Source organism: Arvicola amphibius, chromosome 15, assembly GCF_903992535.2.
Source record: "Arvicola amphibius chromosome 15, mArvAmp1.2, whole genome shotgun sequence".
NCBI lineage: Eukaryota > Metazoa > Chordata > Mammalia > Rodentia > Cricetidae > Arvicola > Arvicola amphibius.
The window spans coordinates 47,418,522-47,445,372 of record NC_052061.1 but is presented as its reverse complement, the minus strand read 5'-3'; the positions used below and the strand labels follow the sequence as shown (position 1 = coordinate 47,445,372).

Genomic DNA, 26,851 nt, shown 5'->3' with positions numbered 1-26,851 from the left:
ATAGCACAAATTCTAACTGGACTTGAAAGTATTGGGGTAGGTGCTGAAAGATGAGAGAAGAAAAGAAGCCAGGCACTAGAGAGACCTTTTACCTCTACCAAATCCTCAGACCAAAGTGGGCCAGATTCTGTTTCCATGAATTCTCAGACCGAATGTGGTGAGCTTCTGTCTCCTCCTGCCTTGTGTTCTCTTTGCCCAGCCAGATCCCTTCCTGTCTCCACCTTCCTAGTGCTGGGATTCAAGGTGTGAACCACCACCCTCTTGTCTTTGTTTCCCTTTTAGACTGGATCGATCTCTAGTAGCCCAGGGTGTCCTTGAACTCAGAGATCCTTCTGCCTCCCAAGTGCTGGGATTGAAGGTGTGGGCCACCACTGCCTGGCCTCTATGGCTAGTTAGTGGCTAGCTCTGCACTCTGATCTTTTTAGCCTGCCTGAAATATCGCCATAAAGGGCAGATTCTGATGAGTAAAGGAGTGTCTTTCTGTCACAGTCACCATCTCTGCTGCTTTGTGAGTTCTCGAGTTTACTTCTGGTGTGTTTCTTGTTGCAGAGTATGGCGTTTGTGAGAACCTGCGGAAGCTGGAGATCACAGGCGTGTCTTGCCGGGACGTCTATGCGAAGTGTGAGTAGGCCCCTGTGTCTTATCCACCGCCCTGTCCTTTGTACCAGAACGCAGTAGGTGGTGGCAGGCCATGGCTGACAGTGGTGCTGCTTTCTCCTGTTCTAGACACCTTAACCGAGACATCCAGGGCCCGAGTTTCTGTTTACCTAATCTAGATTTTACTTTTGGTGGTGTTGGGGGTTCAGTGCTAGGCAGATGCTCTCTTTGTCTGTGACCCACATCCCAGCCCATATGTTCTGTTATTAACATACATGACAATTGTATGTATTTGTGGGATACAGTGACCTCTCTACGTATACAGAACGTATACTGGTCAGGTCAGGGTTAATGGCGTGTCTGTTACCCCAAACATTTACTCCTGTGTTGGGAGTGCTGGTTTCTGGCTCAGTGTGAACAATTGTCTGCTGTGCTGTAGCACACTGGCTCTGCCTCCTGCCCAGCTCCCTCTTACACCTGTTACTGGAGGCCAGCGCTGAGCAGTGCAGGCTGGATAGGAACACTCTGGTCTTCTGGACTTGAGCCTGTTGAGATGCAGACAGCGTGCAGGGATTGAGAAGCGGAGCCATGTTTCCCGTCAGTTCCCTCAGTTTTCAGAGTGGCTGTGCACGCACCACGCTTCACGTTCTTCAGTAGCTCTGCGTTCCTCTTTCTGTAAGCGTGTTAACCCCCGGTCTAATTTCTCATCTCACCAGCTCCTTCACTTTCTAAAACCAGCACCCCTTGTCCCCAGTTAGCCTCTCTCCCGAGCTGGTGGCGCTCATATGTTCCACACAGTGGTCAAGGGGCTGCCATTCATATTTTGGGTGATGCTGTCCCCTTCTGACTGCTCTGAGCGTGGCTGCCTGACCCTCATCATTACGAGCCGGTAGACACAGCCTGCCCCTCGGGAGTTAGGAGCTCCGGTGCCTCATCCTCACAGGGATGCAGCTGTGGACACTGCCCAGTGTCTGTGTCCTGTGCAGCCCAGGGAGCAGATGTGGACGGGGTTCCTCAGCTGTGCTCCTCTGTCCCATGGGAGAAACACGTGGGTAGAGACCTGGAGACAGTGTTGCCAAGGTGTGGTGGAGGCAAACGGGAGGAGGGCAGGCTTCTGCTGTTGGGCTCTGTGAATTTGCTGTAGCCACGGAACCCATCCTCTCTACCTGCTTCTAGCACCCCCAGGCTTTGGGCTGCGCAGGCCAGAGCTACTTCAGTGGTGATTCTGTGGTGTGGGATCTGAGATTCTGAAAGTCTGGACACTCCTAAACTCTGGGACTGACGGCTGAAGAGAGTTAGCCTGAGCCCCTGAACAGGTGGCCAGGCTGGTCAGTGTGGATTCAGCAATGACAGGGGTGATGTTGCCTTGAAACACACAGCATGAGGCAGGGGAATGACAAAGCTGACTGTGGGCCAGTGTGTTTGTAGAGGGAAGGAACCCTGCCCGACCCTTAGGGACCTGCCAGCCACCGAAGAGCTGTGACCAGGGAGTGAGGGGGTCACCGGGGCCACCTGAGTTTATGGCTGCAGTGAGTTGCCGTAAACAGGGAAACCTACCCTATAGTGTGCTCTGCAGTAGCCTGATCTCCGGCAGGAGGAAGTGGGTGCCGAGTCCCCTGGCAGCTGCTCGCATGTGACGGGAGGGGGGGGGGGAGTCAGCCTTTCCTGCTGTGTTTGTTCAGGTATAAACCCTCGTGTGAAGTCAGGACGCTTCATGAAAATTCTCCCCGATTATGAGCACATGGAGTACAGAGATGTGTACACCTGCCGTACGTACCCACACCCTGCACTGTGGCTACTCTGCTGTCGCTGCATGGGTGACCACAGGCTCACCTCCTGTCCCGGCGGGGGGGGAGGGGATACTAACCCCCGGTCTTTTCTCCTTTGCTCTGCTGCAGCTGTGGTTTGTGGTTTGCTGTGGTGGGTCAGGCTGAGGGGTAGCCTGGGCTCTGTATACAGGGGATGGGATCCCACAGTAGCCTAGCCCAGTCATAGTGGTTTGGGCAGGCATATCTTACCTTTGATTGTTAAGGTGGTGACAGAAATTCAGGTAGAGCAGAGAGCAGAAGACAGTGTAGAGGCCTTTAAAGCTTCTCCATTCGAAAATAACGTAACTGGGCTCAGTGCCACGTGCCCGTGAGCCCAGCCCTCATGAGGTCGAGGCAGGAGAGTTGCTGTGATAGCTTTCAGGATAGCTTGAGCTATAGAGTAGGATACCTTTCAAAACACAAAAAGAGGAGGAGGAGGAGGACGAAGAAGAGGAAGAGAAGAAGAAGAAGAGAAATGTAAACCACTCTCTGAGTCTGTCAGTTAATCACGTGAGCTTATAGAAAAATCACCCCCTCCTTCATCCCCATCAGACTCAGGGAACCACTACTGCTTCTTTAGAACTGGATTCTTGGCCTAGTGGGTCAACACGCTTACCTTGTAAGCCGGGTTACTGGAGTTCAGTTTCAGGAACCCACGGAAAGATGGGAGGACTGACTCCATCAGATTGTTGTCTCAGCTCCGCGTTCTGACTGCGGCATGTGGACACACACAAATAAAATTATAACAATTATAACAAAGTCTTTAAAAAGTCACCTGCCTTGGTACTCTGAGTCCTGGAAGTGTTCTTTGACACAGCAAGAGTGAATCTCAGTTGTCAAGAAAGAGATCAGAGGGGCTGGAGAAATGGCTCAGTGGTTAGGAGCACTGGCTGCTCTTCCAGAGGTTCTGAATTCAATTCCCAGCACCCACATGGTGCCCCACAACCATCTATAGTGGGATCTGAGCCCTCTTCTGGCGTGCAGGTGTACACGCAGACAGAGCACTCCATACATGAGAAAGAGATCAGAGCTGGGAGTGGTGACCCTGTGTGCCACCCCAGCTCTTGGTGGAGGCAGGAGGATTAGGAGTTTAAGGCTAACTTTGCTATATAGTAAGTGTGAGGCCAGTCCTAGCTCCAATAAAACCCCAAACAAAAGTTACGAATGGCCATTTCTCCCCTAACAAAAGCAGTAGAATGAATAGGCAATCGGTGACTGTTTCCAAATGCACTCTCAAGGGCTGGGCACATAGCTACTACTGTGGACACGAGGTTCTGACTCTCTGTGGGGACAGTCCCAGCCTTGTGAGATGCTTGCCTTTGTCTAGCATGTTCCTGGGTATTGTGTGGGCACTGCATAGCCGCTAACAAACACCTTTGCTGCATTGACTGGCACGGAGGTGGACTAACGGCCAAGGTCATGATAGGGCATGGGAAGCCCTAGGCGTGGGAGGGCACGGGACCTGGGCAAGGCTGAGCTAGGGAGCACTGTCCGTTTGCAGAGTAGAGACAGTGTTTCCAGAACACTTTGTCCCGAGCCAACCAGCCCTCCCTGCTGAGCAGAGAGCAGCAGGTCCTGCCAGCCTCACAGGGAGGAGATGGCTCTGGGAAGCCATGGGAACAGCTGACCCCGTGCAGGGCCAAGGATCTTCCCCACCCCCTGCCCTGCTGCAGCAATAGATTCTTCTGAAACAGCACAGAAGTCTAGCCCTCCCAGGAGGTCTGGAGAGGTAGTGCCTTCTCCCTCACCCCTGGGTGGTACTGCTGAGTGCCAGGGTTTTCAGCCTCCTGTTTGGTGGTCCTGCTGCTTGTCCCTGGCAGTAGAGCGACAGAATGGGGATTGCTGTCCTGCCAAGGTTTGAGTGCATTTGAATCACCCAGCACTTGGTGGGGCCTGGAGAGCCTGAACTGGTGGTGAGCCCCTGTAAGCCCTAGCCTCTGAGTGCTACCAGAGAAGAAAATGGGCCCTACCTGGAGCCTCATGCCTCTGGCTTCCAGGCACTTAGTGTCAGCTGGGCTCTAAGGTTATGTTTTCTCTTCAGCCTGCTGTGACGTCTTACACCAAAGGCTTTGGGACCTTGCCCTGCCTGGGCTTATGCTTGGAGCCCAGACTCCTGGGGTGGCTGTGATGAGAAGGGTGAGATGGGAAGTGTCCTGATGTAGGACTGTCACACAGATCTGTGGAGTGCCAGTGATCGGCATCTGCAGAGTGTCCAGAGACACTTGTGTCCTTGGTTGGTGTGCTTGTCTGTCCCTGCTTGTGTAGGTTGAGGGCGACTGCAAAGTCCTCTGAACACAAGTTACGAGGAGCGACTGTGGGTGCCAGGTCTGTGGAGATGCTCCAGAGTTCTGAGGCATGTGCAGGATTGAGGACATAGCTTTGCCTGTGGTAACAGGATGTGGATGGCCCCTCTGAACCCTAGGCTGCACAGTGGAGCATGCTAGGAGGCCTCCCACAAAACTCCAGACCCCTGCGCCCCCCGCCCAAGGAGGGCTGGGGAGCGCATCAGGAAGTCTGGAAACAGGCTCTCAGGGCGGGCTTGTCTTCTTGGTATTGTGCACTATGGCACTTCTGCCTTTGACCCTGTGACTAGGACGAGAGGCCTATTAGTTGCATTTTTCCTTTTGGACAAGAGGGAAGTATGGGCCACTCAGGCTCACCCACTGTCCGCGAACAGACCTGAAGACAGAAGCATATCCAGTTATTTCTGTCTTAGGTGGAGGCCATGCTTGGGCTGTTTTTCTGAATATTGCTGAGATGTCTTTGTTCTGGGCAAGCCTAGGCTATCCCTTGGGATAGCACAGGACTCACCCTGGGAGGCAGGTTTAGTGTTTCAGTTGATCCTGTGAGCACCTTATAGATTGGCTGCTGGGAGAAGCAGCTTATTTCTTCTCCTCTGGGTGTCTGGCTCTCTTGCTGGTGTGAGCAGAGGGAGGAGGCTGGCTTCTCCTCAGGGTTTGTGTGTAAATTAATGTGCCACCAGATGGAGTCATCCGTTACGTGTCCTCCCTGTTCCCGCAGCACACAGTCACTAATCTCTGTGAGTTGCTCTGTTTTCTAAAATGGGCGATTTCTCTAGCTTTTCTATTTTTCAGCTATAAATGACGACAGACTATTACTGTTTTCTTCTTACACCTGCCCTTTGAAGCATCCTCCTTACCCTGCAGGATGACACAGTGGCCACTCTTTGGAGTGTGTCCCCATCTCCCTGCACTCTGGCTCTGGTGTTGCCTGCTGTGCTTCTGAGTTTAGAGACAGGTGGCAAGGTGACTTTCAGAAGCTGTGGTTCCTGTGGGTCAGTGTGCCTGCCGCCTGTGTGTTCTTGTAGCTCTTTCGACATGTCTGGTGGCGTCCCAGGCTGACTTGCCAGCCTCGCACTTGTTAAAGTTGCTGAGGATGTTGCTAGCATTAGATGCATTCAAAGATGTCCACATTAGTGTACCCTGCCCCTGGGCCCTCCCTGGGCCCTTCCCTGTGTCGAGTTGTGCATGTGTCTCTGAGTTGTGTCAGCAATTAATCATGGCTGCTTCACTGAGCCTGGGCAGTGACCCATGCCTGTCACCCCCCTGTGATGGTCTTGGACTGGACCTAGGGGTGGTGGCAGTTCTTCACAGCGTCAGACTGGGCTGTCCCTCTCCCTGCACCACAGGCCAAGGCCTCTGGGTCCTATTCCTTTGTGGTCCTGCCTCCACAGCCTTCACAGACCCCGCACCTCTGCACTGGACAGTCAGGACCTTTAGGGGCACCCTGCTGCATTCATCTGTCACTCTGAGCAGCAGTTGTGCAGAAGCAGTAGCCATGGTGGTGGGCACAGGCTGGACTGTCATCTAGTGGCTCATGGTGGAGGTGTCTCCTGTGCCCCGGAGCATCCTGGATGAGTGGAGCATGCTGGGTAATAGTGTCCCTTCTCTCCCCACAGTGCTTCACCGATACAGACACATTTTGGGGCTGTGGCAGCCAGACATCGGGCCATATGGAGGACTGCTGAACGTGGTGGTGAGTGGGGGCCTCATGTGGTTGTGTGTGGAGGAGGTGCCCACACCGGAGAGCGGCAGTGCCCTTTCTTGGCTCCGCAGAGGAGACTGAAAAGCCGCCCCTAGGCTTTCCTTTCAGGGCCAGATGTTACTTTCCAAGTGAACAGAGATTTGTTGTAAGTGGTCTATTGGCCCTCTGACTGTGCTCCTGGACTGTTTAAAGACGCGCAAGCAGCCATAGGGCCCTTAGCTCCCGGATGGCCGAGGCTGCGGGCTCATATCTGTGGCCACAGGTGCTGATGGGCAGTTGGCTGAAGGAGAGAACGACCCCTGGTGTGCCCACTGTCTCCTTGCTGCAGGTGGATGGCCTGTTCATCATCGGCTGGATGTACCTACCTCCTCATGACCCCCACGTTGGCGACCCCATGCGATTCAAGCCCCTGTTTAGAATCCACCTGATGGAGAGGAAGTCAGCCACGGTGGAGTGTATGTACGGCCACAAAGGGCCCCACAACGGCCACATCCAGGTAGAGGAGGGCTAGGTCCCTTGGGACGGGACAGGCATGTGCAATTGAAAGGCCATCCTTCAGGTGTCACAGCCCCATGCCATCCTGGCGGATGCCAGGCACAACACGGTTCAACTGTGACCCCTAGCTGTAGGCTCTGGCTTGCCAAGCTCAGTGGAGTGGGGGAGTTTCCCCCATGGTATGTGTCCCTGTGAAAATGGAGGTTTCCGGAACTCATTGGAACTTTCTTTTGCTTGGAGCTTTGCTGCTCTCGCTGTAGGCTGATTTCTTTGCTTCTGTTGACTGGTGCAGCAGTGTGCAGTCATGTGCTCCACTCTGCGGCTCCCACGAGCCTGGGGGGGTGGGGGGACGACACATGCTGTGCCTACTTCTGGAAGTGACGTGCCAGGAGGCAGGGTTCTGACTCTCCTTTCCAGTGGCCTCTTATAAATGCCTTTGGAGCCGGGCAGTGGTGGCGCATGTCTTTAATCCCAGCACTTGGGAGGCAGAGACAGGCGGATCTCTGTGAGTTCAAGGCCAGCCTGGTCTACAAGAGCTAGTTCCAGGACAGGCTCCAAAGCTACTCAGAAACCCTGTCTCGAAAAACAAAAGCAAAAACAAATGCCTTTGGGCCTTTTTTGTTTTGAATGTTTTGAAAAACATTGCAAATCAACCATTTTGTGTGTATGTGTGTGCCACAGTGCACATTGAAGGTCATAGGACAACTTCTGGGAGTCAGTTCTCGCCTGCCGTGCAGGCTTTGGGGATCACATTCAGATCTTCAGGCTTGCTTGATGATAAATGCCTTTATCTGCCAAGCCATCTCACCAGTCCCTTGAGAAATCTATTTAGGTGGACATGTATGTTCATCTGCATGTGGATGCATGTGAGCTTGTGTGTGCATCCACGTGGCGATGGGACCAGGCTCAGGTGGTGTTTGTTGTTACCTGTGAGCTGTCCCTTTTGTGTTTTGAGTCAGGGTCTCTTGCTGTGACCCAGGACTAGCCAGTTATGCTAAGCTGGCTAGCAAGCCCGAGGGATGGGCCCGACTTTGTCTTGCAACTCTGGGATTACAAGCCCGTGCCCGCTCCAGTCCACTCCCTCTCAGGTCCTAATGTGTCCAGCACTAGCACCTCACTGACAGTCTTTGCCATTGCCGCTGAGTAACACACCCAGCCCTCCTTTTGTTCTGAGACAGTTGCACTGAGTTGCTCAGCCTAGCCTGGAGTTCATCCTCTTGCTCAGGCAGAACCTGGAATCTCCTGCCTCAGCCTCCCAAGTAGATGGAATTATAGGCCCACACCACCAGACTTGATGTATTTGGTGAGGAGGGTGGTGGACATTGGGACTCATTATTTCTCCTGGTCCTTTTCCTTCTGTGGTCACTCTGAAGATCGTGAAGAAAGATGAGTTCTCCACCAAGTGCAACCAGACTGACCACCACAGGATGTCCGGTGGGAGGCAGGAAGTGAGTCCTGGAGTCTAGGAGGGAGGCTGTGGGAAGATGTTTGCATGCCTGGCTGTCTTTTCTCCTGGGCACTGACCTGGCTCCTGTTGGTTGAAATAGAGGTCCCATCATTGGGAAATGCCATCTCATAACCAGTGTCCTTGCTACGCACTGTCCCTCCAAGCCTGCCTGTGCAGAGCGTATCTGTAGCATCCCTGTGGGCACGTGTGTGACCCTGAGTAGTCTGAAATCACTCCCTGTGCTCTCCTGCATGGTCTAGTGGGGACCCACCCACTTCAGACTGCTAGAAGCTGTGTCTAGATGTGTCTGTCATTCAGGGGGTTTGAGGGCTCTTCAGGGCTGTTTTCTCTATTCAGGGGACCTAGTGGCCTGGGTTTTAGATCATGGCAACGCAGTGGATACCCGTGAGTGCATGGCTTTCCGCCACTTGCAGAGTGAGTTTATGTTGCTTTTGAGGTTTGAGTTTTGATTTTTGAGCAGCTAAGTCACACCACCATTAAGAACAGCTAGACATAGGGTTAGGGTTAGGGTTAGGGTTAGGGTTAGGGTTAGGGTTTAGGGTTAGGGGTTAGGGTTAGGGTAAAAAAAAATAGAAAAAAAATTAAAAAAAAAAAGCTAGACATTGTTGAGTGTGCGTGTCTGTTTATGATGGCTGTACATCGGTAGCCAGCTTCTTAGTTTCCAGGGTTCCTGGTGGCCAGAGACCCACAGGAGAGTTCCAGCAAGCATTGCTGTTAAACTTTGGTTCCCTGCAGTCATGGCTGGCCGCCCCTGAGAGATTGTTGGAATTCCCCTCAGCTGTTAAGTTTAGAGGTTGTGGGCTCAGTTTCTGGAGTGCATGATGGGATTTGAGGGGTTCTAAAGGCTGCTAATGCTGCACTCCCGGCTGACAGGAAACAAGGGCTTTCCCGGGAGCTGGGTGTCTTGTAGGAATGAGACCAAAGGCATCCTGTGTTCACATGGTCTGGCTTTCCTTGGTCCTGGGCCCTGGTGACAAGTGCATATCTCTGGCCACATCCCAGACAGGCATGTCTAACCCAGATGTCCACAGACACTGCCTGAACTTTTCCTTACAGTAGCTAACCAGCGCCCTTCCCCTCTCTTACCTAGCCAGCCCCCCTTTCCTTCTGACAGAGGCCTTTAGAGATGACCTGGGAAGAGCAGAGGTGGGGGAGAGGAAGAAGTTTGGCCATGTCATTACCCTTGGCCATCTCCCAGGACTGTTGGGAGCATGTGATGGTGATTGCTGAGTGCCAGGCACAGTGTGTCCCCTGGATGGACATGAAAGTCATGCCTGAGCTATGTTCAAGGCCTTGTGTAGCTGGAACTTGCCCTGGTGGGTTGACCTGTGATTACCCTGTTTCAGACCGTGGCTGGGTCTTCTGGGTGGTGTTCACGCCAGTCAGCTCAGCGTGATTCTGATGAGGTCTTCATTGCTCCCATTTGGTTGCTTTTATTTTGTCTATTACCCATTTGGTTTTTATGAAAAATGTTCCCTCCACCAGAACAGCCACTGCAACGAAAGGTCTAATTTTGAGGCGGGGGGGACAGGTTTTACTAAGTCAGCTTGATTGTCCTGGAGCTCACTATGTCGATCAGGCTGGTGTCCAGCACACAGAGCTCTGCCTGCCTCTGCCTTTACAAAATTTTATTTTTAATATACGTGTGTGTGAATATTCATCAGAGGAGAACAGAAGCTCACCTGGATCTGGAGCATAGGTCATTGTGAGATGCTAGATGCAGGTGCTGGGAACTGAACTCAGGTCTTCTGGAAGAGCAGGAAATGTCCTTAGCCACTGGGCCATCATTAGCATGAAGGATTTAATTTCAGTGGGACCTATTTTCAAACAGATTTTTGGGGGTTTTGAAAAAGCCTTACCCCCAGTTTGCAGACAACTTCCCCTCCTCTTTTTTAAACAGAGGCCTGGAGGCCTGCTGTTGGTGTCCTGACCGCTCCCCTCAGTACTGGGGTGGAAAGGTTCTGGTTTATGGTCATGTCTGCTGCCTCTTGGATATGTTGTGTGAGTAAGGAATAGCTCTGTTGGTTGAGGACTTTCCCCAGCCAGAGCTTGGACATCTTTGTTAAAAATGGGCCAGATTGTGGTCTTATGACTCTAGGGACCCAGCTGCTGCCTCATGTCATAGAGCACTCAGTGTCTGGCTGGATGGTTTTGAGACCCTTGGCAGCTTCTCATTTTGTCCATTTGTCTGAATTCTTTGCAATTCTGTATGGTTCCATCATGGACTCTGGTTTCGTGGTGTGGTGTCTGGTGAGCTTGTGTCTGAAGTGTTGGCTCTAGAGGTCAGTTTGTCGTCTTGACAGGGTGTCTCCCTTCAGGCCTTTCCTCCGGTCAGTGTTATCCTAAGGCCTGGGCAGCAGGGACCCTGTACACTGTGTTTTCAAGCCCTACTTTGTGCAGGGTGCTGGAATAGAAATTTGTAAAATTTTGTGCTGTGCCTCTGGCTTCCCTTAGGCTCAGCAATGGCTCCTGGGTTGCTACACATTAAAGAAACCCATCCCAAGATTGTAACGTCTCAGTTTTGTAAACTGCTCTTGCTTCCATTTGTGGAGCTCCTGCTAGTCACTGGAAATGCCAGGTCGGGTTTGGAAGTCCCTGTTAATTGTGTAGAAGCAAACCTTTGAGCAGGGTCTGACCTGTCCTGGGTGAGCAGGTGCCGCCTGAGTGACCTGTCCTGGGTGACCTGTCCTGTCCTGAGTGACGTATCCTGAGTGGCGTGTCTTGAGTGGCGTGTCTTGAGTGACGTGTCCTGGGTGACGTGTCCTGAGTGACGTGTCCTGGGTGACGTGTCCTGAGTGACGTGTCCTGGGTGACGTGTCCTGTCCTGAGTGACGTGTCCTGTCCCGAGTGATGTGTCTTGAGTGACGTGTCCTGAGCCAGCAGGTGCTGTTTCTCATTGGTGGGAGTTAGGATGGTGTTCTGCTGACCTGTGCTCTTCCAGGTGTCTCAGGTCTCTTGGGCTGTGCAGATTAGAGCTGGATCGGTGTGGCTACCACTGTCTCCTACCATGGACACAGTAAGAGGCTGTTGCCTAGGACAGGAGCTCTGGCCCCAGCCTTGCCTGAGGGAACCTTGTGCCCTCACTGCCCTCTTGGGCATCTGAGGCTGTGTGCCCCGGGGAGGTGAGGACCCTGTGCTTTTTGACAGGTGGGCTGTCCTTAGATCCACATCCCAGATGCTCACCAGGAAGCCCCTTCGGCTTGGAAGCATTCAGTCAGATCATACATACAGCGGCCTCTCTCCTTCCATTTTGGTGACTCCCTTACCCTTGCTCTCTGAAGGAATTTCGGACCTGGCTGAGGGAGGAGTGGGGCCGCACGCTGGAAGACATCTTCCACGAGCACATGCAGGAGCTGATTCTGATGAAGTTCATCTACACCAGTCAGTACGAGTGAGTCAGGACCCCTGTGGTACTGGGAAAGTCGTTCACCTCAGTCTCTGCGCGGGTGTGGCCTGTCTGCGGGGACTGTACCGTCTACAGTCTGTGGGTGCCCTGAATGCAGTGTACAGGGAACACAGCTGTTTCCCCTCTTTGGATACTGTGAATTCGGTTCTCCCTTTTCTGTATGGGTATTGTGGGGGCAGGTCCCCTTTCTCTGTCCCTTACCTTCACCCCTACTGTGATATTACCTTTGTCACCCCAGTATAGGCACCAAGTGTCCGGTGTGTGCTGAAGCCAGGTGGCCCTGGGAAGCCTGGTCTTAGCCTCCTCCTGGCCTCTGGTTCCATGTCAGGTCATGACCCCTCATAGTCCTGTGGGCATAGGCTCCTTTCGTGAGGGTCATGGTGAGCCATGCTGTGCTTGTGGGTTTGCCCTCCTGGGCCCTGAGCGTGCACACCGGTGCCAGGAGTGCTGTGCCTCAGTGCTGGGGACTGGTGACTTGGCCAAGGGGCTGCAGGCATGGCGGACATCCGTCCAGTCAAGCTGAGCCCCTTGCTTCTGTCCATGCCCTGCAGCAACTGCCTGACATACCGCCGGATCTACCTCCCGCCAAGCCACCCCGACGACCTCATCAAGCCAGGCCTCTTTAAGGGCACCTATGGCAGCCATGGCCTGGAAATCGTGATGCTCAGCTTCCATGGCTCACGTGCCAGGGGCACCAAGATCACGGTGAGCTATACCCTTGCCTCACAGCCACCTGGTAGGCAGGCCTGAGTCCACCGTGCTCCAGGGACAGGATTCGGCGAACAAGGATCCTGCAGTGCTGGGCGTGCTGAGTTTTAGGTCCTCTCCAGCATGGATGACCCAGACGTCTAGGTTCTGAATGAGCTGGCACTCGGGAAAGGCACCCCAGGCTGCCCCGCTAACACCCTCGTGCAGCCTCGTCAGGACCCTCTACCTAAGCTCATGTTGGCTTGGTCACTGTACACGTGGCTGCTCCTGGCCAAGGCTACTTTGCCACCACGTTTTAGGTTCTGGGTTTTAGGTTGTACTAATGCGTCCTGAGCAGAAAAACCTCCATCGGGGGCTTTTCTGGCCCACATCCCTCTGCTGTGGGAGAAGCTCAACACGGATCAGAAATAGGATCCAGAATCAGGGTCCTCGCTAATGTCAGCCTCCTCCCCTGGGGTTTTAGCACCACACCACAAAGTGGCTGGGCTGAGGTGAAGGGGGCTTCCTCCAGGCAGGCAGCCTGAGCTGAACCTCTGGAATCTCTAGACACAGGTGAGCACCTGTGTGGGGCTGCACTTGTGGTGGGCATCTCGTGTCACTCATTGGTGCCGTGGTTGTATAGTGGGCATCTCGTGTCACTCATTGGTGCCGTGGTTGTTCTGGAAGCTGATCTGTGAAGGAAACCTTCAGACGCTCATGCCTTCTAGGTGGCAGAGCCTGAGCGTGCTCCACAGGCCGGGAGGTTTCTGTGGGTTTCCCAGCCCTGCTGACTGCCACCTGTCCTCTCTGCAGGGTGACCCCAACATCCCTGCGGGGCAGCAGACCGTGGAGATCGATCTGCATCGCCGCATCCAGCTGCCAGACGTGGAGAACCTCCGCAACTTCAACGAGCTCTCCAGGATTGTCCTGGAGGTCCGAGAGCAGGTGCGGCAGGAGCAGCAGGAGGCCAGCGAGAACCCTGCTCCACCCCGGGAGCCTTCAGCCAAGGGCCCTGACGGGCCACCTGCCGAGGGCAGCAGAGAGCCTGGCAGTGGAGCTGAGGCAGCCGGGCAGTCGGCCTCATCTGGTCAGGGGCAGCCGTTTGTGTTGCCCGTGGGTGTCAGCTCAAGGAATGAGGACTATCCCCGCACTTGCCGGCTCTGGTGAGGATTGGGCCCGGCTCTTAGCCAGCACAGCTTCGGTGGCTTCTGGGAGGGTGGAGGGGCCCCTGCCTCACAGCTTAGAAGTCTGTTTTCAGGTGTTTTGTCATGTAGGGGTGGGAGTGAAAGATAGAGAGAGGTGCCTGGGCCATGGGTCATGTGGTGTCAGGACAGTTGTTAGAGTCAGTCAGTCCCCTCCCACCTCAGTGTAGGCTCCAGGGATTGGGCTCAGTTTGTCAGCCTCATAGCCAGCGCCTTTACCCACTGAGCCATCTTGCTGGCTCAGGGTCTGTTTTGGGCTCATGGTTTCAGCCATTGTGGTGGGGGACTGGGCTGTGTTCCTGCTGCAAGCATGTGGCAGAAGCAGCTCACATACAGGCCAGAAGCAGGGGTCTGGCTGTCCCAGTAAGCTCCTTCCTACAGCTAGGCCCTGCCTGCGGAGGGCGCCACTGTCTTCCAGGATAGCATCAGTAACAATCAGACCCTAGCCTGGGCGTGGCGTGGGGCGGGACACACAACACTGCAGGTCAAACACAGTGCCCTTTCTAGAAGGACCAAAGGTAGGATTTCCAAGAGCCTCGGACATGGGGCCACTTCAGGTGGCGCAGATTGCAAAGCTTTGCCAGTGGCTCGAAAGATGACTTACTTGGCTAGCCAGGTGAAAAAGAGGCAAGGAAAATGCCCCACGGATTTGGCGAGTGGGTGGAGCAGAGGAGGGTTCCAGTCCTGCAGTGGGCCTGGGTGTCCTGTAGGGGGTGCCATCACACACAGCTCATACTGTGTGGTGAGTGCAATTCATGAGGCTCTTTGCTTTCTTTCTTGGCTCTCTTCCCACTACTCCCTGTCTCTCCTGCCTTTGAAGTCAGACAGCCCCTTGGTGGGTTTGTCATATGTGCTGACTGCTGGGGCGGGGCATCTCTGTCTTCCCTGTCCACCCCTGGAGATGTTGGGCCACTGACCCGCAACCTGACCAGCCTGGCAGCAGCCCACGCCTTCTCGACCTTTGCCCCTTAGACTTTAGCCCTGGCCACTGTCTTCAGCTCACACTGGGCCCACCCGCATCATTCAGGCCATTCTGCAAAGATGAGTAAGGGCCAGGCCCCTCCCTGTGCTCTGAGGAAGCCTCTGCGGCCCTCTCTAGGCCCCGTGCCATTGTTTACCCGCCTGGAGAAGGACGTGCTTTTCCCTGCCCGTGGAGCCTCTGATCCGTAGTGCTGTTCTCTGCTCTCCTGAGCAGCCTCAGTCCTATGTGCTTGGGTGCGGGGAGGGGCACAGGAGAGTTCCTGGCAGGTCTGCCTGGCATTCCTACCTCAGTGGCCACAATGTTTTTGGGCCACAAATAGACAAATCTTGGTCTCTTGCACACAGACTAAGTGTGCGTCTTAACAAAGTTCAGTCAGGGACCTCTGACCCTAACCCTGTAAGGTGGGGGCCCTCGGGTGCTGCTTACCAGCCAGTGGTGTGACTAGAGCTATGGTAGTGGCTGGCACAGTGTGCACTGTGCGTGCCCCGTGAGCACTGTGCGTGCCTTGTGTGGTGCGGGCTCCTGCTCTCCGGGTGCCTTCTGACGGCTTGCTCTCTTGTGTTTCTAGTTTCTACGGTACAGGCCTCATCGCGGGCCATGGCTTTACCAGTCCTGAGCGCACTCCCGGCGTCTTCGTCCTGTTTGATGAGGACCGCTTTGGGTTCCTCTGGCTAGAACTAAAGTCCTTCAGCTTGTACAGCCGAGTCCAGGCGACCTTCCAGAATGCTGATGCCCCGTCGCCGCAGGCCTTTGACGAGATGCTCAGGAACATCCAGTCTCTCACCTCCTGACCTCTGCGTGGGTGGAGAGGCTGCACTGGGACCCGGGGTGGGGGAAGCATGCACTTTGGAAATGAACGCACACCTTCTCACTAGGGTCCTGGTTGTCCCGAGACACTTCTTGTATAGGGTGTAACATACTCTTGTATATTTGATTTGTCGGTAGCTATGAAGGAGAACTTTAAGCATGGTGGGAAAACAGAAAGTTGAGCCAGGGTGAATCTGACTGGCTGGTGGCTGTGGCGCAGAGAAGCAGGTGGAAGGTGAATCTGTCTTCAGGGAGGGTGACACAGCCACTGTGGATCACGGATCTGTTGCACCTGTTCCCCTGGATGAGCTAAACAGGCACAGCTGGGCGGTGGCACAGTGGAATTGGTGGGGTACCAGGCACAGGGACCCCAGATGGCTTCCATTTCCTTGCTTAGACGCGGGCATCCTACCATGACCTGTTTCCCGTCCTGGCTGATAGGTGCCACCAGGGAGTGTCACTGCAGTCTCCATTCTGGCCCCCTGGTGTCCTCTGTGTCACACCTGCTCCAGCGTGAGAGCCAAGCTTTCAGGCCAGCCACTAGCTTATCCCCAGAAGCCACACACACTCCCTTGGTCTTCCACATCGACGATGGAGAGCTGGCCCAGCTTTTTGTCTGTAGGGTATGCCCTGGCTGGACACCACAGCCCCGTTGCTGTGGTCTTGAGGCTGTGCAGGTGCCTCTCACAGTGTTGATGGTGTCAGCAGAGATGCCCGTGGAACCCTTCCTAGGTGAGAGAGGGCAGCTCTTAAGACGGTCACGCTTCTGTGTGGCAGTATTTTCGGGATCGTTGCTAATTGAGGACTCATCTGCTCAGAAATCGAGTGCTGGGCCGTACTCATGTCTGCTTTGGGGAATCCTTTCTGAGGTCAACATTTGTGTCTCCCAAAGGGCAGAGACCAAGAGCTTAGACCTTTGGGAGCTCCTGCCAGCACTTTCAGGGTTTAGTAGACTTCTAGGCTGCCTCTTCCCCCTTGGGTCCTTGTCCCTGGGGGTTGCTGCAGGTCCTTGTCCTAGGTGTTCAGAACTTGCCACAGAGGATGGCCGTATCCTCCCTTACAGTGGCAGGCCCTTCCTGCCAGAAGGGTTTGCAGACTCAGGAGGCATTGTGGCAGAGGAGCCTGGTGAACTGGTTTTGGGATGCTGGCTTTCTGTCGGATGCTGTAACAGAGCCTGCAGTGAGCCACCAGGGCTGAGTCCTGACCTCCCACATCTTTTGCAGGATTGAGCCCCAGCCTTTTGTTCCTTCCTTTGTTAGCCATGAATGTTTCTATTGTGCCAAATGGGCCAGGCTCTGGACAGTGGGGACTGTGACTAAGAAGCTGCAGGGACAGTCCAGACTGGACAGCTGGACATGCAGGTGGCCGCTCTTGTGGTTTCACCGTGTTTGGAGAAAACCAAGAATACATTTTACCCAGGCCCCGAGGCTTGCTGTGGGATGCTGTGGTTCAGAGTTCTAAATCTCCTCAGGCACTTCCAGTTAAGAAGGGGTAACCACACATATTAACCAACCACATGTTAGCTTTCTTAAACACATGCCCTGTTTGCTGCAGGAGAGGGTTGATAAGGGCTGACGTCACTGTTTGCTGCAGGAGAGGGTTGATAAGGGCTGGCGTCACTGTTTGCTGCAGGAGAGGGTTGATAAGGGCTGACGTCACTGTTGGATGCAGGAGAGGGTTGATAAGGGCTGACGTCACTGTTTGCTGCGGATGAGACAGCACTGCCTGGAGTGGGGAATAGCCAGGCCCAGGCACTCTGCAGGCAGCAAGTAGACGCCTATGTCCCTGGGCCTCCCCATGCGAGCACGCTGGCTGGCCTTGTTGCGGTTCACGCTGCATAGTCCGTGGAAGTTGGAGAGAAGGCCTCTTGTGGGTTTGCACACTTGGCCTGCTCCGCTGTGTGTGGTTGGGGTCAGGTGCAAGCCTCAAGAAACTTTTCGGGAGCGGGGGAGGATAGGATAGTCCTTTTGCGTGAGGATGTTGCTGATGTCTGTTTCGGCCCCGATGTGTTCATGCCCTGATGCAGTCAGGACATTGGCCACCGTTTCTCAGACTGCCAGTATCTACATGCAGTCTGCCCTTGGGAGCCCAGCGCTGGGAGTCCTGACTCACCTCGTGTCCCTCTGGCATCAGCTGCCTGACTGTGGCATGGCTTGAGACCCTGGGCTCCTCTGCTCTGGACTGCCAGCTCTGCGGCATCCCCGTACCTCCTCTTGGACCTCCTGCCCCTGCATGTCTACCAATAGAGCGGACGCTTGGCAGTGGCTTCTGGCCAGATGCTGTGCCAGCCAGATGCTGTGCCAGCCAGATGCTGTGCCAGCCAGTCCTTCCTCACAGTGTGCAGTGAACTCAGAGCACTTGCTTGTTAGACTTGTTCCCTCGCCGAGACGTTGGAGCTGAGCACTGCTGTAGCTGGGATAGCCAGAGCTCATCTCTATCCGCTGGCTATCCCAGCCCTCCAGCGACTCTCTCTGGTTGCCAGGCTTGCTGGGACAATATACCCATCATACATTCACTTTTTAGTACTTGTGGGCACTCGTGGAAAGGAACCATCCTCCTCAGCTATCAGGATTTTGTGAACCCCAGGACACCCTTGTTCCCAACCTTGTTTGGAGCTCTTTTTCTCAAGACAGTATGCACGGACGACATCCGGCCCCTGACCTGTAATGTGACTCCGGGCAGAGCATGTGGGTGTGCTGAGTTCCTTCTCCCTGCCTTTCTGTTCTGATTGGGAAGAGTCTCAACCTCCTGAGGCCATCATCCATTTGCCGTTATGGACCCAGTCTGTGGTTCTGGGGAAGAGCGGGATAGATGTCTCCTTGGAGAAGCTGTGAACAGGAGGGTATGATTTAGAACTTGTGAATGTGGCACTGGCACTCACAGCCTCTTGGCCCATATGATCAACCTCCAAAGAGGAGTTTAGCGGTGGGTAGTGACACTGAAGGCACCTGGAGGACAGCTGTCTGTGGCTGGATCCTCTGTGTTTGCATGGAGACCAACAGAATCCTCCAGAATGTGCTTTCTCAGCCCAGTGGCTCGTGCTCACAGCCTGTTTGGAAAAGGTGGTTTGTCTCGAGTGCATCTAAGCTCTGGACAGAGGGCGGCTCTTAGAAGTCCTCTCAGGTCAGCTCAGCTTTGCCTAAGGGTCAAAGAAGGACCCTGAAAAAGTAGCTGCTGTGTTCCTGGTGTCTGCACACCTGTGACACTGTCACCTAGGATGTGCGGTTGTTTCTCCTTTCAGTTTTCAGTAAACCTGTTTTTGAAGCCTTGTTGTGGGCCTTGTGATTTCTTTCTCTGGGGTGTTAAAATGGAGTTGGGGGCCCCCAAGGGGGTGGCTGGTGTTGTGCATCCTACACACATACACACACACACACTTTAAAAAAAAGATTTATATATACAGTGTTCTGCCCACATGTGTCCTGGCAGGCCAGAAGAGTGCACCAGATCTCAATACAAATGGTTGTGAGCTACCATGTGGCTGCTGGGAATTGAACTCAGGACCTCTGGAAGAACAGCCAGCACTTTTAACCTCTGAGCCATCCTTCCAGCCCACAAATTTTTATATATTTGCTTGCATGTGTGCAACAGTGACTGAGGTATTCAGATGTCAGATTCCCTAGTACTGGAGTTATAAATGATTTTGAGCTGCCATGTGGGTATTGGGACCCAAATTTGGGTTCTCTATAAGAGTGGCCAGTGCTTTTAGCTGCTAAGCTATCTCTCCAGCCCCCTGATCTAAAGCAAAGCTTCAGCTTTTGCAGATGAGGGTGAAGAATTAAGGTGATTCCTGAGAGCTCGAGAAAATGTTGGCTTGTGTCCTTGCCCCACCCTATGTCCCTGAGGTCCAATGGAAACAAGGTGGTGGGCAGTCATGCCCCTGATGGACAGAAGTCCCTTAAGTGTTGTGATGGCATCCACAGCAAGGTAGCAGCTTTGAGAATGCCTGTCCGGGTGGCTGAGAAAAGCCCAGAGCAGCACCCCAGCCACGTGGGGGCATGGGCAGGCAGGACCCAGGGCTGGTGTGCATGAATCACTGTTGCCCCATGCAGTGTTGGGCGAGGTACAATATTATGTTTATGTAAAGCATAAGAACAAAACAGCTATATTTGATTAACACATAGTGTCTTGCTTCGTAAGCATGAAGATCTGAGTTCAGATCCCTGGGGTCCTGACTTAAAAGGGACAAGACTGTCTAGCCAATGGCTCAGGCCTATTTCTAGCTGGCTCTTACATCTTAACACATTTCTATTCATCTATGTATTGCCATGAGGTTTACCAGTAATAGTCTGGCATCTTCTTCAGCAGCTACATGGCATCTCTTTGACTCTGCCTTCTCTATATCTCTGTTCAGATTTCCTGTCTGGCTTTACTCTGCTAAGCCATTGGCTAAAACAACTTTATTCATCATCCAATAAAAGCAACACAAACAGAAGGACAGCCCACATCATGGAGGGGCCAGTAAAGTGGCTCAGTGAATAAAGGTGCTTGTGCAATCGGGAGACCTGAGTTTTGGTCCCTGGACTCCATAATAAAACAAGCAAGCAAAACCCTGGATGCCATGGCTTGAGTCTAATCCCAGCATGCCAGTTGGTTGGGAGGTAAAGACAGGAGAAGCAGCTCCAAGCTCATGTATGCAGCAGAAGGGAAGACCCAACCTAGCAATGTCTCCTCCCCGCCCCCCCCCCCACAAACTCTTCAATTTGAAAATTTATTGAAAAAATAAAAAGGAATAGAGCGCAGAGCTCAAGCTCCATGCCATGTGGCTGGCGAGGGCAGGACTCAGAGTCACCAGGGACTCTAGCTTCAGGCTGTGGGGCTGCAATACAGCCCCAGCTCTGAGCCATGCCATGCAGCTGGCTGGGCAGGACTCAGCTAGGGACTGCTTGGGGCATATGGCACTGGGCAGTCAGACACCATTACCATGAGTGAGTACAGGGTGGGGAGGGGGAGAGAGAGGGGTGGAGCAGCTCATGGGCTGGGGAGAGAGGCAGATCCGAAGAGGTGAGGGTGGTGAGGAACAGGCTGATGTGCCTGCTTGCCACCTGAGCCCAGGGTGATGTCCAGGCCTGGGCCGTTGCCAAGGGCCAATCTTGGTCCAAGGCCCTGAAGTAACTGAGGGGAACTGAGCTAATATTTGTGGTTCCTGTCACTACTGAGGGCTGTGCAGAGGCTTGTGGTCTGGACTACCCTGGGGCCAGGTTGGTGCCGCAGGGGCCATGGTGACATGGGCTGGGGCTGCTGACAAGGACCAGGTCTGGGTCCATGGTCCTACCACAGCCAGGGTCTGTGTTGGTGTCTGAGGGCCATGCTGAGCTGACCCTCCTGACACTAGTCCTGGGATAGCTGGCCCTACCCCTTGCTGGATATTGCAGTAGGAGAGCTGCCCCCACTGCACTCAGGAAAGATGGCCTTGTCCCTCACCATGGGTGTGCACCTCACCTGGGCAGCACACCTGTTGTTGGGGACACAAGTGAGTTGGCTCTGAGGTATGAGAACAGCAGAGTTGACCCCTGCTCCCTCCATCTCCCATGTGGTGGCGTGGTGAGGGAAAGATGCCCCCCCTCCCGCAATTCCCCCGCTACCTACAGCAGGCGAGAGAGCTGACTCTGAGGTCACAAAAGAGAAAGCTAGCCTTGCCCCTCACCAGCTTCAGCAAACGGGGAACAGACCCTGCACCTTGCCAGGGCGGCACACTAGAGCTGACCCTGTGTCAGGGGTGCAGGTGGGCCAGCCCTGAGCTGATCCTGCCGCCTCCTCGTTTGCCCCCTACAGTAATGGAGAGGGGTGGAGGCTGAACCTTGCTTGGACAAGACAGGAGCAGGCCCTTGTGGGGTGAGTGAGGGTGAGCTGGACTGAGGACTGAGAGCAGGAGATCTGGCCTGCTCCCTGCTGCAGGCTGCACTGGGCAGGCTGGCCGAGGCAGTGCTGCAGGGCTTATCTGGGTGGTGACTATGGGGGGAAGCAGGAGGGCTGCCCAGCCACCACCCAGGCCCAGCACCAGGGCTATGGCTTGGCCCACCCCAACATCCAATTTTATGAAACTGTTGGAGTATGTGAAGGGGACAAACCTACAGATCCAAAACCGTGGGATTCCCGTGACTCAGGATAACAGGGTCACCAAGAGAAACCCCGGTGAGAGCCCATTATCAGTGATGTAACAGGAACCAGCGGCCTCAAACCGGACCAGTGACTCAAGGCAGCGAACACTCACGAAGGACGGAGGGTAAACTGTCTCAGAGGCCACACTGCAGCTTCCACCACGAGGTTCTTTGTTGTTGTTTGGTTGGTTTGGTTTTTCTTTTACATTTTGTTTTGTTTTGGGGGGAGGTTGCAAGGGTGGAGAGTGGATGCAGGGGGGACGGGTGGGGTTGGGATGCATGATGTGTGATCTGCAAGGGATCAATAAAAGTTAAATTCATTCACATGCTATGTAAGTCTGAGTTGGCTTTTTGATGAAAATGTTTTAAATATTTCTTAAAAAAAAAGTGGAAAGCAATAGAGTAAGACACTTGTTGTCAACCTCTGGCTTCTGCAAACATGTGCAGCCATGCACCCACAGCAGGTCCTTGCACACAGATGCAACACATAAAATTTAAAAAGCATGCAGTTAATGCTGCCTTGTGGCCACTGCTGGGGCCTCTCCCCACGCCAGGGTGGGGCCACTGCTGCAGGTGTACCAGAAATGCAGGAGCCGCCAGTGGCCGTGGAACAGTGGGGAAGGTGCGTCTGGTGATGGGCGGATGTCTCCACACAGCTCTCAGAAATAGCTTTGTTTTCATAGAGGTGGGCAACGCTAGGCAAGTTGCCTGCCTTTGAGGTACAGCCCCAGGTCTGAAATACTTTAAAGCAAAATATCTGGTGGCCCTACTTGCCCTGAATTCCTGAGTCTGAACATGGACTTTTTTGTTCCATGGGAAACAGCCCCCAGCCATGAGCATCGGGCTGGATGCTTTCTGGTGCTGAGGCTGCAGATGGGTGCTCATGGAGGGGGTCACGGTCTGTCACTCGGCACTGATGTAGCTTGTTTCCTAGTTTAGGTAGCTCCAATCTTCCAAGGCACAGTGTTTTTGGTCAATCTGATGCTCCAACCATTCCTTTCAAAGAGGGGGTGGTGTGACCTCTAGTGGGTACTCAGGGTCACTGCAGCCCACAATACAGGACTTTGTAGGGCTTTCACAGCCCTGACTGTGGCTTTCAAGTCCATAGGTGGCACAAGAAAGTGTCCTATGTCCTCGGGGGAAGCTGCTATGCAGTGAGAGCATTCTCCACTCTCTTTCAAACAGGGAAGACCGCTAACCCCTTGTCCCGCTTCACCTTGATCTGGAAAGGAAGGCCGCCACCTCCTACCTGCTAACCCAGTGTGTCTGTTTGTCTTATTTACATTTTTGAGTTGAGGGGCTTAAGTCCTATAGTGGGGACAGAATATTGTCACCCATCTAGATCCAAACTGACCTATAGTTTACTTCCCTCTTCCAGAGTGTCCAGTCTATGCACACAGTGGGGATCCATTCCCTGCACACAGTAGGGAGCTCAGTTCACTTCTCAGAGCATTTCTCAGCTTGTTTCATTGCTCTCCCTTCTAAGGAGCCATTTCAGGATTTTTTTTAACAAGTGCTTCCATGGGGAATGAATATATATATAATATATATTTATGCAATATTTCATATATGTATTCAGTATTTTACGAGACAGAGAGAGAGAGAGAGAGAGAGAGAGAGAGTCTCTGAACAGATGAGGCTAGCTGTAACCCACGCTCCTGATGCTTTAGTCTCTCAAGTTCTGGGATTACAGGTGTGTACCACCACGCCTGCATGTCCTACAGAAATCTAATAGTTCATGCTGTTATCTGTCTGTGCTTTATACTTCAAGGGGCAGACGGGCTGCTCACTTACAGCCATGTGTCCAATGGAAGTCACTTCCCTGTTGAGACTACACACCTGTCACACACTCTTGCACGGCTGAGAACGCTGGTGTTCACCTCACAGCTTGTCTCTCTCCTGTTAGTGGGCCCTGGATTCTTTGTGGTTGGATGTTTTATAGTCGTATATACCCTGGTCTGTCTTTTGTGTGGACAGGGTCTTCAGAGAGGGAGGCACTGTGGGCTCAGAGCCTTAAGAACCTGCCCAGGGCTGGAAGGATGGCTCACTGGTTACAAGAACGAGCTGCTCTTGCAGAGGACCTGGGTTTTGTTCCCAGCACCCACATGGCAGCTCAAATCATCTATAACTCCAGTTTCAGGGACTCCAATGCCCCCTTCTGGCATGGTGGGCACTGTATGCATGCGGTGCACATACATACGAGCAGGCAAACATACATACACATAAAATACATACGTAAAAATCCCTGCCTAGGTCTGACAGTGGCTGTACCATCTTTCTTTCTCACCAACACAAGATGAGGGTGTGCTGTCCCCTAGCCCTGCAGCCCCTCACTGTCCCTTGGCATCTCTACTCCAGTCCTCCTTACAGGCTACAGCAGTGACCACTCATTAATGGCCAAGGTATGCACACCTGAATGATGGCAATGCACAAGATGTTTGTTCAAGACCTCTGCCCTGTCCCTGCAGAAAATATCAGGGAAGAAGGGTGAGAGGAAGAGGATGCAAAGAGCCAGCTGGGTAGGGAACCCTCGGGCTGGAGACTGGGGACAAAACCATATGGGCCAGTGACTGGCCTGAGCTGGGCCCTGCCGTCCTGCAGAGAATGCATACCTGGCAGCCTATAGTGGTATGTTATTTGTGTTTTAATAAATAAAGCTTGCCTGAGTTGGGCGGTGGTGGGACATGCCTTTAATCCCAGCAATCGGGAGGCAGAGGCAGGTGGATCTCTGTGAGTTCGAGGTCAGCCTGGTAAACAGAGCAAGTTCTAGGACAGGCCCCAAAGCTACAAAGAAACCCTGTCTCAAAAAACAACCCCGCCCCCCAAACAACAAACAACAACAACAACAACAACAACAAAAAACTTGCCTGAAGATCAGAGGGCAAAGCAGCCACATTAGTCAGTCATACAGGTCTGGGAGCAGTGGCACACACCTTTAATCCCAGCACTCGGGATGAGGCAGGTGAATCTCTGTGAGTTCAAGGCCACCCTGGGCTATATAAGATTGAATATGTCTAAAAGAGAAACAGAGCTCACATGAAGGTGATCCCAGCACTTGGGATCACCTGCCTTTAAACCCAGCACTAGAGAGGTAGAGTCAGGAGTGATATGGCTGGGGGGAGAGAGGAACATAAGGGGGAAGAGATAGGAATTCAGTGGAATGTGGAGTCTGAGGATTCGTGGAGACAGGATCTTGCCCTTTGGTCTGAAGATTTGGTAGAGGTAAAAGACTTCTCTAGTGGTTGGCTGTTTTGCTTTCCTCATCTTTGGGTTGAACCCCAATATCTTCCTCTGGGTTTTGATTATTTGTGCTACAGCAGCCTGGTGATAAACTCTTTACTTCCTATAGGTCCCAGGGAGCCCAGCGTCTGTCCCTCAGTGTCACCCGAAGAAGTGACTGTGGGAAAGGAAGGTAGAAAGTGCCCAGCACCTATAAACCTTACCTGTGGTCACCTCTGTCACCATATGAAGCTCATACTCTGCCTTGCTCAGTCAGCTCTTAGTGAGGTTTCTGTAGACCCTAAGAAGTGAAGCCCACAAACAGCTGGTGACAGTCAGAGCAATTTGGGCTGAGGGAGGAGGTGGTTTAATAAGGGGACCACACGGCACTGTGGAGCATCAAGGAGCATCATGTCGTTGAAGGAGGCTGAGCTGCCCAGTGGATGGAGTCTGTCAGTGTGGCTGTTTGAACGAGGATGTGTGTGTGTATGCGCGCGTGCACACACCCAATTAACTACGGCCCTGGAGGCCGTGATGAGGACCGTGGCTCTCTCAGCCCCACAGAAGCCCCGGAACTGGCTGCCTGGCTGAGAATGGCCTGCGAGTATGAAGGGCTGGGGCAGCTTCTGTGAGGCCTGGAGGTATGGGTTCCTGAGCGTCAAGGTTGAAGGGCTGCAGAGGTTGGATGTGGGGCAGAGTTAAGGGGTGCAACACGAATAATAAAAACCCAGAGACAGAATTTGGGGTTCAACCCGAAAACCAGAAAAGCAAGGCAGTCAAGCCACTAGTGAAGTCTTACCTGTACCAAGGCTGAGTGCCCACAAACTAAGCAGTCTAAGCCTCTCTCTCCTCCCATTTTATATTCCCTCTAGTGCTGGGATTAAAGACGTAACTCCCTAGTACTGGGATTAAAGGGGTGAATCACCATCACCTGCATTTATTTCTGCATTGATCTTTTGTAGCCCAGGGTGGTCTTGAACTCACAGAGATCTATCTGCCTCTGTCTCCTAAATCCTTGGATTAAAGGTGTGTATCACAACCGCCTGACCTCTAATGGCTTAGCTTTGCCCTTCTGATCTCTGGGCAAGCTTTATTTATTAAAACATAAATAAAATATCACTATAAAGAGGTGGCTGTTGGGTCTGACTCCACTTGCCTGTGCATCAGTGGGCTATGATGAGCCGCTGCCTGGGTCCCACCAGTCTGTGGCTAAACTCTGGAGCCTGCTTCATAGAGCTTGAGTTGGCACCAGGTCAGGGCAGCTGCTGCTGGCTCCACAAAGCATCCACTTGAGTCCTGTGCTGGGTGGCCCTTTGGAAGATAAGCTGCAGAAAGCCACTGCGGAGCTCTACACACCCTGAGCCTAGCACAGTAAACCTCATTTCTGTCCACTTCTGCAGTCACTGGGCCTCTGCTGCCCTGCTGGAGTCAACAGGGAACAAGAGCTGCCCGAGAGGGATCGTTTATCCTATCATCACCGTGGAGCTTCTGTTCCCAGCATTCTATAGTTCCATTGGAAAGCCAGTTCCCACAGAGCACCATGGTTGTGGGGGACACAGAGGGTGCACAGGCAAGTAGGTGGCTGCTTCTCCCAGATATGTCACAGGGAGGCCTAGAACCATGGGGTGTAGGCTGACAAGAGGTATTTGGGAAGCAGCAAGCTATGAGAGCCTGTGTGGGTCTCTTCTCTTTCCTGCTCTGATGACAGTGAGGAAGATGGCGGAGACACCATATCCCACAGCATGCTGGGGGAGGACAGAGTGAAGGAAGACCAGGCACAGCCACTGAAAGAACTGGAACGTGCCACCACTGGAGACAGGGAGGAAAGGGTGGCGATGATACCAGTGACCCTAAGAGGAAAAGGTAAGGGTCAAGACAGCAGAGCTGACAGAGTGTCTACTCCGGGACAGTCACAATACCACAGTCAAAGCAACAAGCCAAGAGTCCCGTAGCAAGGGCGCCAGATGAGAAATGTAAACTGAGCTGGCCTGTGGCAGTGCACACCTTTAACCCCAGCACTCAGGAGGCAGAGGCAGGTGGATCTCTGTGAGTCTGAGGCCAGCCTGGCCTACACAGT

General features: G+C 53.4%; 1 protein-coding gene across 3 annotated transcripts in view; it reads left to right on the top strand.

Moving 5' to 3' along the window:
* The window catches only part of Fbxo31 (F-box protein 31), a 29,323-nt gene extending 13,796 nt beyond the window's left edge, over positions 1-15,527 (top strand). For 2 of the 3 annotated variants that reach the window (XM_038312205.2, XM_038312206.2), the window contains exons 2-9: positions 550-621; positions 6,325-6,401; positions 6,739-6,906; positions 8,279-8,353; positions 11,655-11,764; positions 12,331-12,484; positions 13,280-13,629; positions 15,219-15,527. In XM_038312205.2, coding sequence (XP_038168133.1) covers positions 550-621; positions 6,325-6,401; positions 6,739-6,906; positions 8,279-8,353; positions 11,655-11,764; positions 12,331-12,484; positions 13,280-13,629; positions 15,219-15,441 — 1,229 coding nt within the window. In that variant the 3' untranslated portion in view covers positions 15,442-15,527. Of the gene's footprint in view, positions 1-549; positions 622-2,279; positions 2,367-6,324; positions 6,402-6,738; positions 6,907-8,278; positions 8,354-11,654; positions 11,765-12,330; positions 12,485-13,279; positions 13,630-15,218 lie in introns of all 3 variants that reach the window. The other variant, XM_038312204.2, reaches the window with a different exon arrangement.
* The last annotated feature ends 11,324 nt before the right edge of the window (positions 15,528-26,851 follow it).